Consider the following 12,345-nt stretch of genomic DNA (forward strand, 5'->3'; position numbering starts at 1 on the left):
CTCAAGGTTACACTCTAGACAATCCAAAATTTAGTAGTCTTATAATTTATCATAAAAATTAATGCAAAATTTAGATTTCTGGTTTCTTTCCTTCTAAAATTCAGATATTGAGACTTGTGAATTTCTGGTTTCTATCTGGAGAGTTAGAGAACCAGAAAGAGCCAAAAAAAAAAAAAAAGGGGGTTGGACAAATAGCAAATTAACACTGAACCAGTTAGAGTGAAAATCTTATACTCAGTTTGGAGTGAGATGAGGTGAGGCATTATATACAGAGGATCAAAGATAAGAATTATGGCAGACTTTTACAAAATTAAAGAAGCTAGATGACAAAGTGCAGAAAGAAAAGAACTATCAACACAGAATTCTACACTTAGTAAAAATATTTTTTAAAATAAAGGACAAACAGAAACTTTCTTGCCAAAAAATTGTAGAAACTACTGCCAGCAGACCTACTCTTCAAGATATTTTAAGAGTCTTCAGGAAAAACAAATACACCAACAGAAAACTTGGATTTAAACAAGGAAATAAAGAGCAATCAAAACTGAATAAATGAAAGTAAAAAAATGATTTATTCTTATGTTTAATTATTTCTAAACTGAATGTTTCAAACGTTCAAAGCAAAAATAGGAAAGTCGATTATATGCTTATAGCATATGTAAAATGTTTAACAACAATGGCACAATAGAAGGCATAAAGTAATTGGCATTTACTGTTCTTAGATCATTATACTGCATATAAAGCAGCATAAAATTATGTGAAAGCAGATTTTGGTTAATTAAAGGTGTATATTATAAACTGTAGAGTGAACACTAAAAAACAATAATAAAATATGTACATGTAATAAATAGGTCAACAGAAGAGATAAGATGCTCAATTAACTCACAGGAGACCAAAAAAAGAAGAAAAACAAAGCAAAAAGATATGAAGCAAGTAGAAAACAACGGCTAACTGGTAGATTTTAATCCAACCACATCAATAATCACATTGAAGAGAAATGGCCTGAACATACCACTTAAAAGAGAGATTATCAGATTGGATAAAAAGCATGATCCAAACATATGCTATTGATTTTTTAAAAAATCACCTTAAGTACACGGACATATGCAGCTTAAAAGTAAAATGATGGAGAAAGATACTGAATGTAAACACTAACCAAAAGAAAGCTAAAGCAGTGATATAAACTTCAGACAAGATGGACTTTAGCACAATAAACATTATCGGGGTTAAGGAGGGCCATTACGTAATGATAAAGGATCAGTGCCCCAAGAGCATAAATCCTAAAAGTTTACATACCTACCATACATGTTTCAAAATGCTTAAGGCAAAAAGTGACAAGATTGAAAGATCAAATAGGCAAACTGACATTCATAGTTGGAGGTTCCAACACACCTCTTAACAAAGTAGGCAGAAAGAAACAGCAAAAATATGGATAATCTGAATACCATCAGCCAATTTGACTTAACATTTACAGATACCCCCACAGAATATATGCTGTCTTCAAGTGCACATGAAATATTTACCAAGACATGCTATGCTCTGGACTATTTAACAAAAGTACAACATTCAAAGGAATAGAAATCACAAAATGTATGTTCATGGATCATAAAAGAATTAAATAAACAAAAAACAGCAAAAAGATACCGGAAAACCCATTTGGAAATTAGGCAACACATTTCAAATTAAACCATGAGTCAAAGAGGGTTCAAGGGAAATTTAAAACATTTTAAACTAAGACAAAAAAACACAGCATATCAAAATTTATGAGATGCGGCTAAAGTATTGCTTACAGATAAATGAATAGTATTAAATGCTTTTATTAGAAAAGGTCTAAAACCAGTAATTTAAGCTTCCACATTAAGAAACCAGAAAAAAAAAAAAAACAAACATAAATCAAGAAGATGGAAAGAATGTAGAGTGGAACAAAAATCAATGAAAGTAAAAACAAACACAATACAGAAAAATCAATTAATACAAAATCTGTTCTCAAGTGGAACAACGTGGGTACAAATTATAAAAGGGAATTACTAAGGAAGAAGCAGGAGTGGAAAATCCAAAGAGTGGAAGATGTAGAAAAATGTAATGATGATATCACCTAAGAGTGGTGTGTTCTTAATCACCTCATTTAATTCTTTTTGGGTTCCAGTTTCCTCATTTGTAAAAAGAGGGTGAAAAAACATCTTTCAAAGGGCAAATGTACAGATTAAATGAGATATTCATAAAAAATACTTGGAAAAATAATAAATAATCTTAGTTCTAAGTAGTATGATCAACAGACTAATTTTTAATATAATGCATGAAATGTCATATTAAGTTCAACACACCTTTAAGGACCTCAAAGTTATGATATTACAGCAAAACAAAATTTATAAATTAGCATAAAAATTTTTTTTGGTGGCAGTAATGGAGTTCATTTAGGAAAAGTAATTACAAACTAATAGCATGGCTTCTTAGTAAGTTTTCTCTTCAAGAACAAAGTAAGAAATATAAATGAGAAAATACATAAGACAAATATAATCCACTGCAGATATACCTTTTTGCAGATTTTTTCAAAGTTGATATCATCACCAAGAGCAGATTTAGTTACCATATCAGGTTTCAATTCCTGCGAAAAAATAAAACAAATTTTAGTTACGTGTCTATCTTTACATTATCACTATTATTAAGTTCCTTTCCATGTCTTAAGAAACTTAATATTAAATAACATCTTAATTTTGAGAAAGGAATTAACTCCCACCACAGTAAGATATTATCATGCTACTAAAATAGCCACAGCAAAATGACTTTAAGAGCAAATCCTTCTGAGAACAACATACAAGGCAAGTAAGAAGCAGTATTTTCAAGGAACTCCATACAAACAACTCTAACCTTAGGATTTTATACCCAGTCAAGCAGCTCTTCAAATATCTAATATATAGAAAAACAGTTTTGAACTGCAAGAATTCAGGAAATATTATATATATGTGCCTCTCCTGAGGAATCTTCTAGAAGTCAACAAAAAGTTAACCTTGATAAAATAATTGATGTTGAGTATTGTATCTATTTGTAGAGCTATGATTAAAATAAGTGTGGGGGTATAGGAGAAAGAACAGTAGGTAGGCTTTATATGTTGTGATTAAGCAAGAAAAACTACAACTAGAAAAAGTAGAGGAGATGGGAAAAGAATAAGATTACTGACTACCATCTAGGTCAGGTAAACAGGAGTTGAAGGATACTGTTCAAAATGAACAGAGTAGGAAATAAAAGATGCATAAGAAAATGGAAAAGTACAGGCAATATGAGATATAAATACAACGTCATCCATGGAAAGAAAATACAGACTTTTCTAAATACCAAAATAATTTTTAAAAAATCTTTGACAAAGAAGACACATTAAGTAGAGAAATAAACACTAAATACAACATAGAATATTCAGTAATTAGAATATAAAATATGACAGAGTTGAAAGGAAACATCAGGAATATAACGGAGTGTGAATTAGTGTAATGTACCTATTAGAAGAAAAATATTTTCAAACTGAATCACAAAGCAAAACCTAACTCTATACTATATATAATAAAGACAAAGAACACAGTTATTTAAAAAGGCTCAAAGATATAGCAGGCAAACAGGAAAAATTAGAAAGCAGTTGCTGAGACTGTGTTTCAGACAAAGCTGAGGCAACGAAAACAAAATTAAGACAAAGAAGATAACATTTATGACTATGCGTCAAAGAAAACATAACTATTACATAAAGCAGAAATTTCACGAAATAAAGGAAACAGAAATACTATTTATTAGCTCAAGACTCTGACACACAACTTCCAGTCAAGAAAGAACAAAATAGGGAAATAAAATTACAAGACCTTAAAAACAATTGTATTTTCTTCTCAAGTACACATGGAATATTGATAAAAATTATCATTAAGTCAAAGAAAGCATAGCAACAGTAAGCTCCATCAAGTAAAATACTACAAGCAACATTCTCTGATCACAATGAAAAAGTAGAAATGAAAGAAAATCAACTAATCAATAAAGGAAAAATTTAAAAAGGCCTTTCCATCTGGAATTAAAACAATAAATAAATAAAACCACTTCAACTAAACAAGTCCTTTTTTTTTTGAGGCGGAGTCTCGCTCTGTCGCCCGGACTGGAGTGCAGTGGCCGGATCTCAGCTCACTGCAAGCTCCGCCTCCCGGGTTTAAGCCATTCTCCTGCCTCAGCCTCCCGAGTAGCTGGGACTACAGGCGCCCGCCACCTCGCCCGGCTAGTTTTTCGTATTTTTTAGTAGAGTCGGGGTTTCACCGTGTTAGCCAGGATGGTCTCGATCTCCTGACCTCGTGATCCGCCCGTCTCGGCCTCCCAAAGTGCTGGGATTACAGGCTTGAGCCACCGCGCCCGGCTAAACAAGTCTTGAGAAAGGGGAAATATAAACAGATACATCAGAATTTGTAACAATAAGAAAATACTATGTACCAAAATTTATGAAAAGCATTTATTTATTTATTTTTATTTTTTTAGACGGAGTCTTGCTCTGTCGCCCAGGCTGGAGTGCAGTGGCGTGATCTCAACTCACTGCAAGCTCCGCCTCCCGGGTTCCCGCCATTCTCCTGCCTCAGCCTCCCGAGTAGCTGGGACTACAGGCGCCCGCCACCTCGCCTGGCTAGTTTTTTGTATTTTTTTTAGTAGAGATGGGGTTTCACCGTGTTTGGCAGGATGGTCTTGATCTCCTGACCTCGTGATCCGCCCACCTCGGCCTTCCAAAATGCTGGGATTACAGGCTTGAGCCACAGCGCCCGGCCTCATGAAAAGCATTTAAAAGTGGTTATTAGCCTTAAAACAACTGCATTAGTAAATAAAAATAATGAAAGTAAGTGAATTAAATTACTCAACTAAAAGTAACCGAAATTACCTCTGTCAATTCCTCATTTAACAAGTGAAAAGACTCAAATCATGTGATTTGTCCAAGGTCCTATAAAACTAGGTGGTAGAAAGACTGATCTTAACTAGTACCTTTATTAGATCATCATCTTTCTGGCCTACTGCCTCTATGATAAATTTAAAAAATCTCTACCAAGTTTAAAAGCATTCATGAAAAGCTAACACAAAACGAATTTATATTTCATGGTTTGTGGTGATGTCATATGACCCTTTAACCAAGACCATCAGAATCTTCTAGGTACGAGAAACACAGGTTTTAAAATGAAGCATGATTTATATGAGCTAAGTGTTATTATAACCCTTTCAGCAGAAGGGAATATATACATATGTTTTTTAATAAATGTGAGGCACTGAGCAACCCAGGCAGGTAATTTTGGCAACTTTTGTGGCCTTTCAGAAATATTTCAGGGAGAATGATGTGAAGGTTCAAAATAAACAAAATATATTTAAAAGACATACAGAAAGTGAGGTTGATATGAATTTACTCAGGTTGGGTATATTTAAAGAAATACGTTTGCCACTAAGGCTGTTAATTTGTTGGAGTAATTATTAGCAATACCCAATGTCAAGATTTGCAAGCTAACAAGTTAGCCAAATACATACTGTATCACAGATGTTGGCAGAAAACACGTCTCCTGGGTCAGAGACAAAGGGCAGTAGCAGGAGCCAGAGTATCAAAATTTTTAAAAAGCTCATTCACTGTTTTACTTTTTTTCCCCAGAAACCCAAAGCCCCAGATACATGGTAGATATTAAACTTAAGACATTAAAAAATCCATGTAATAAAAACTACAGGGAGTAATTTAGGAATATAATACCCCTAAAAAGGATATTATTTGATTGAGAAAGGGAAAACCATCTGTAGCTCTAGTAGTATGATACGCAAACACAAAGCATGATTACAATAACCTCTACTTTTAGAACCTAAGTAGCGATTAATTACACACCGTGTGCTAGGCTGAATAGCTCCTGGAAGACGTCCATGTCCTAATCCCCAGAGCCTATGAATACGTTATTTTACATGGCAGAAGGGACTTTGCTGATGTAATTAAGAATTTTTAAGATGGGGTTATTATCCTGGATTATCCAGGTAAGCCAAATGTAATCACAATCTTCCTTACAAGAGGGTAGCAGAAAGGTCAAAGAGAAGGAGATGCAGAGAAAACAAACCAACAAAAACATAAGTGTGGGAAATGGGGGAGGTGGAGCGGCGAGAAGAGAGAGAGGGAAGAGAAGATGCTATGCTGCTTGCCTTGAAGATGGAGAAAGACGCCATGAGTCAAGGAATGCAGGTGGCCTATAGAAGCTGAAAAGGCAGGAAAATTTCTCCCCTAGAGACTACAGAGAGAATATAGCCCCACTGAAAGCCTACAGAAATAATACAGTCCTGTTACTGTTAGGACTTCTAACCTTCAGCACTGTAAGACAATACATTTGTGTTGTTTTATGCCACTAAATGTGTCATAATTTGATACAGAAGCACTAGGAAACTAAGGTATTTTATATCTCCTACCAATCTTTGTATTATAAAATAATTCATTAGATCATATTATTTGGACAAACACTATACGCCATAAATAATAATTAAATATTTACCTTAAAACTAAGTAAAATACAGATGCATTTGGATGGCTTAAACTTTTTGTCTTATACCATTTATACTTTAGTATTTTGGATCAACTCGTTTATTACTTTAGTTTTAAATATAGCTACAAGTGTCATTAAAAGGGAATATTATCTCCTAAAACATGGTTCATATAAAATGTAAAAATTGTGTTTAGCAAATATGGATGGATAGGAAAGCTGTGCTATAACTGGAATTGTCAGGTACTCTTATAAGTAAACAATGAGAAACTAAGACTTTTTTTAGACACATAAAAACTGCAATAAATGATATATTATGAAGCTATTCTTATTCAGAAGAAATCAGGTACTGACTTTCAGAGTAAGGCTCCTTTTGATGTACTATTACAATTGCACAGATAGCACCTTAAATATTAGTGTTCCTATTAAAAGATTAGAGAAAACTTCACACACAGCTTTTCTGAATCCTCCTAAGAGTCTGCTGTGAAGTCTGCTTGGGAAGTTCATACTAAATTGTGAGGACTCGCAAATTATTTCTCTAACTGCTCTGAAACCTAGATTTACATATATTTTAACTCAGAATATCTATTTTTTTAAGGGAGAATTTTAAAAAACTTTTTTTTTAATCACTGTAGGACTGAATTTAACAGTGTCAATAATACATTATAATTTGGTCACAAAATACTTATGTTTTAAGAACATATAAATTACTTATCAAATTGATTATGAAAGCCAGTCATAGCAAAACTCAGTAGAATCTAGAAGATCAGTAATTAAAACTGGAGGAGACATGAAGAATTGAGTTTTCAAGATCTGAAGTAATTAATTATTTACAAACAACGCCTGGGAAGATGGACAACGTCCCTGGAATTGAGGCTGGGGTCCCTTACCTGACAATACATCAACTCTCTTCATTATAAATTGTTTTCTACACGTGCACTGGAAAGCAAGTAAGCCCTAATTTGGCAAAAAAGTAGCAAACTCTGAAAGACAAATGGTATGTAGAGGCGTAGGTACTAAAGAATCACTACAGCTTTCTGGTTAACTATTTAGAAGGGTACATATATTCTAACCAACTTATTGAGAACAATTCTGCTTCAAGTGAGAACATGGTCAGGCAATAAGACATATAGTAAAAAAAAAAAAAATGCATTGAGGACATACATAAAACAAACAACTTATGCTTATAATAACCTTTGTTCTCCATATTCTTGACAGAAAAATGGAACGAAGAGCCTAGAGTGTAAGTTCTTCAAGAGTAAGAATGACGTCTTATTCGCTTTGACTGTCAGACTCAAGTTCATGTTCAACACGTGTTGAACAGAACTGGACCAGCGTAGAAACATTTTAAATGTCTATTTCCTTTTCTCCCCAACTTTTATTTTAGATACAAGGGTACATGTACAGATTTGTTACATGGGAATATTGTGTGATGCTGAGGTTTGGAGTGCAGATCCCGTCATGCTGGTAGTGAGGACAGTACCCCATTGGTAGTTTTTAAACCCAGCTTTCTCCTCACTGTGTAGTCCAAAGTGTCTATTGTTCCCATATTTAAGCCCATGGGTACTCAATGATTAGCTCCCACTTGTAAGTGAGAACATGCAGTATTTGCTTTTCTCTTCCTCTGTTAACTTGCTTAAGAATACAGCCTGCAGCTCCATTCATGTTGCTGCAAAGGACACAATTTCACTTTGTTTTTTTTTTTAACGGCTGCACAGTATTCCATAGTATATATGGACCATTTTCTTTATTCAATCTACCACTGATGGGCACCTGCACTGATTCCATGTCTTTGCTATTGTAAGTAGTGCAGCTGTGAACATAGATGTCCACGTGTCTTTGGTAGAATGACTTACTTTTTTTGGGTATACACCCAGTAGTGGTATTCCTGGGTTGAATGGCAGCTCCGTTTTAAGTCTATTTCTTAGTGAGAAAAAAAAAAAAAAAAATCAGTTAAATCTCTTATTAGCAAAAAGTCAAATCCAAGATTTGCCAAAAAATTTTCAGTTGCCAATCTAGGCTTTTTCTTTAGAGAAACAAAGTTGAAAGAATACAAATACTAGGGAAAAAAAAAAATCAGCCAAGAGGACTACTACAGTGTTGCAAAGAGTACTTACTGCTCATTTCTACATTACTCTGTTTTACTTATAATGGGAGAAAGTAAAGCACTACTTAAAGACTCACTGAAATATACAGATTTATAATTGTGAATGGTTGAGAAACTACATTAGGTAATAAGCCAGGCAGATGGCAGATACAATCTTGTTCTTTCTGAGGAAAGGTTTCATGCCAAATGGAAAACTAAGATCCATTTCTAGACCCAGTAATAGACATTTCAGACAGGAGTTATATACCTATTCCAAGGACATTTTATATGTACTCAGTGTTTAAAGATCACCTAGTCCCTCATGCACCACACTTAATTCTGGTTAATAGCACTTAAAATTGTGAAAGAAACTAGTTTGTGCTTATATGATACTGTTACACCATGTTCTTCCTAGTGCATATTGTTAATGCTAAGTAAGATGATTAACCAGACAGCAACACTTAGCTTTCCTTCATCTAAAACTAATTCCAGGCAGGGTGCGGTGGCTCACACCTGTAACCCCAGAACTCTGGGAGGCCGAGGTGGGCGGATCATGAGGTCAGGAGATCGAGACCATCCTGGACAACATGGTGAAACCTTGTCTCTACTAAAAAAAATACAAAAATTAGCTGGGTGTGGCGGCGTGTGCCTGTAATCCCAGCTACTCAGGAGGCTGAGGCAGGAGAATCGCTTGAACCCAGGAGGCGGAGGTTGCAGTGAGCCGAGATCGTGCCACTGCAACCCAGCCTGGTGACAGAGCTATACTCTGTCTCAAACAAACAAACAAGCAAACAAACAAATTCCAATGTCTTTTTTTTTTTCCAGATAAATATAGTTCTCTTGAATTTAGATTTTTCTCTAAATTGAATATAACTGCAAATACTCTTCGGCTTTTTGGCTATATTCTGTTGTCAGTGATGATCAATTAAAAATTGTTTTAATTCCTTCCTAATTATGTTAAACTAATATTATTCATGTTTTCAACATTAAAGACATCATCCCCTAATAACCAGATCCATCAGAATTATTCCAGTTCTCTTATTCCACACAGTGCTAGATGCCACTTTTTGCTTTTACATAAAATATCAAACTAAGTCAAAATTAGGTAATCCCAATTTTGGTTATTTGGCTACAACCTTGTCTTTCTTCTTTCCAGGGACTCTGTTTGAACAATCTAATATAGTGACTCATAACCATATAAGCAGTGTAGTGTTGCCTCTGGTTAAGTAGGGAAAGTAAACATTTGTAACCAAACTATTCTGTATTGTGCTGTGGGAAGGGAGATTGGGTAAACACAAAAAGCAACTTGGAGGCAATAACCATGTTGACATTTTTAATTTCAAGAGAATCTTAGCAGAGTCAGGCTTTTTACTTAATAAAATACAAAACACGTTTGTATTTTCCAAAGTGTGATCAAAATTGGAATAGTATATTTAGGTTATAAGGGATTAATCCTCAATACAAAAAATTAGAAGGTGCCAAGAAAAGTCTGGATTCTAGATTTTTGGTCTATTTGAAAATGAGTCATTTCTCTGAAATAAAGAATCTGAAATAACTTGTGAGAGAGTGAGAGACACCAAAATCTTCACTTTTCTATAGTTGAGAATTTCATTATGATTACCTTTCAGTGACAACAAAAACTTTATTTCCTAAATACTGTTCTGCTTTTTACATACAGTTCTAGATGAAACTTCAATAAAGTTATACTCTATCATCATATTGCCAATAGATTTTTTTTCCAAATAAAATATCACTATCTTCTTCCTACACCTATTCCTTTGTTCTCTATGGAAACAAATTGCATCTCAATCTTCTGCCGCTAGGATTAGACAGCTCAGTGTCATGAGATACTGAGACTCCCTTTACTAGGCTTCTGTTATGCTCCTATCACCGTTTCTGCTTTCTCTTTGGCACTATCAGTTGTATCTGTTCCCTCCATTGTATTACCATTATCCCACTCCTAGGTTCAAGACTTCTTTATGGATTGTGTGGATTATAATAGCCTAATTGTTCTTCCAGACTCCAGGATGAGTAACTCCAAAGGGCCATTACATCACCATCCGGAATACAGAATGAAGTCAAACTTTCAGTTTGGTATTTAAATCCTTTCAGTACTTGGTCTCAATGTATCTTTCTGATCTAACTGCTCTAATTTTATAACACACTTCCATGTTTAACATTCAATTCTACATAGAATCACCTGAATAAATTTTCTACCTCAATATCTTTGTAATATTTTTGCTTTTTAAAATTTTCTCTTTAGAATGCCTTCTAACTGGCTACCTAACTTTCTCACTCCCTTTCCTTCCAATCAAAAACTAGCCATGTTTCGGGTTTTGGTTTTTAAATACCACTAATAATGAAGCAGGACTTCTTAGAGAAATGGCTGATTACAGATATGAGGCAGAAAAAGTATAAACCCTGTGATAATTTCTTATGCCGGAAAAGGACAAAAGGAGTTCAAATTAGGGTCTCAAACAAGTTATGTAGGCTGCCTTAAAGGGGTTACCACTGGCTAAATTTGGGTGTCAAAAAGGATACCGACAGCAATGAATCACAACCACATTGATCATATATTTGTTGTTCAGACTACAGCCCATTTGAGAATAAAATAAGGCACCATTAATAAACATGCTGGGCCACATGCTGAATGAACACTAGGACAATCCCAGGGAAATTTGGTCATATGATCACCCTAATTATAACACTTGTCAACACTTGCCATCTCCAAATGCTCTTTATTTTCTCTCCAACTCACTTCATTGGCTTTTGTCCCAGTTACATTAATCCCGTTATTTTAAGCCTGTGATGATCTCCAAGCTGCTAAATCTAATGAATAAGTCTCAGTACTCCTCTTACTCAGTGTATCAGCAGCACTGTCCCCTTCTTGGCCTATCAATTTTTGTTAATTCTTCCTTTCTTCTTGATACTCTATCTTCATCTGACTTACATCAGACCCATATTCTTGGTTATTTTTTCTTTGTCTCCTCTGCTAGTTCTTTCTCTTCTCTCCAACTTAAGAATGGAGCAGGACTCTGTCCTTGGTACTCTTCCTTTTACTATTATCTAATAATACCTCAGTGATTTCATCCAGTTTCATTATTTTAAATATCATATATAAGTGAACATCTCCCCCAAATCTCCATTTGTAGCCAAGATAATTTCTCTGAACTCCAGACTTACATAACCAAGTATCTACTTCACATCATCATTCCTAATCCTTCCCACTCCGCTCTGTTTCTTCCACAGTATATAATCAACGAACATGCTATACAATTAACTTATTTATTATGTTGTCTACCTACCCTAATCCCCCAACTCCCCACAAAAATAAATTACAAAAGATCAGAAACCTTTGTCTACTCTTCTCAGGTATACCATAAGTGTCTAGAAAAGTACACAGCATTTGGCAAATGCTCAATAAGTGCTTGTTGAAAGAATGGATACTGAAGTTATTTTTACTTGTCAGGTATTATAAATTGTTACACTAAATATCTCAGTTATCGCAGTGTTAGATATAACATAAACCAGACATGTCAGTAAACACTGCCACTGTGCAGGAACCATGGCAGAGTGTATTTAATAACTACGTCTTTCATTCAGGTTTATTATTTTCTATTACCTAGATTAAAAAAATACAGCAGTTAATCTTTACTCTTGACCATGTTGAGATGAGTTTAAATCACTATCTTCCCTTACACAGACTTCATGAATAGAAACTAATAATCTAAAAGCTTTGTATTTCTTGATTCTACAGAT

At 34.5% G+C, this 12,345-nt stretch overlaps 1 protein-coding gene across 5 annotated transcripts in view; it reads right to left on the reverse strand.

The window, feature by feature from the left end:
* The window catches only part of SRFBP1 (serum response factor binding protein 1), a 62,424-nt gene that overhangs the window by 26,079 nt on the left and 24,000 nt on the right, over positions 1–12,345 (reverse strand). For 4 of the 5 annotated variants that reach the window (XM_033181452.1, XM_033181453.1, XM_033181450.1 and 1 more), the window contains one exon: positions 2,531–2,602. In XM_033181452.1, coding sequence (XP_033037343.1) covers positions 2,531–2,602 — 72 coding nt within the window. Of the gene's footprint in view, positions 1–2,530; positions 2,603–8,356; positions 8,424–12,345 lie in introns of all 5 variants that reach the window. The other variant, XM_033181455.1, reaches the window with a different exon arrangement.

This window comes from Trachypithecus francoisi, unplaced genomic scaffold (genome assembly GCF_009764315.1).
Source record: "Trachypithecus francoisi isolate TF-2019V2 unplaced genomic scaffold, Tfra_2.0 Lachesis_group2, whole genome shotgun sequence".
Classification (NCBI taxonomy): domain Eukaryota; kingdom Metazoa; phylum Chordata; class Mammalia; order Primates; family Cercopithecidae; genus Trachypithecus; species Trachypithecus francoisi.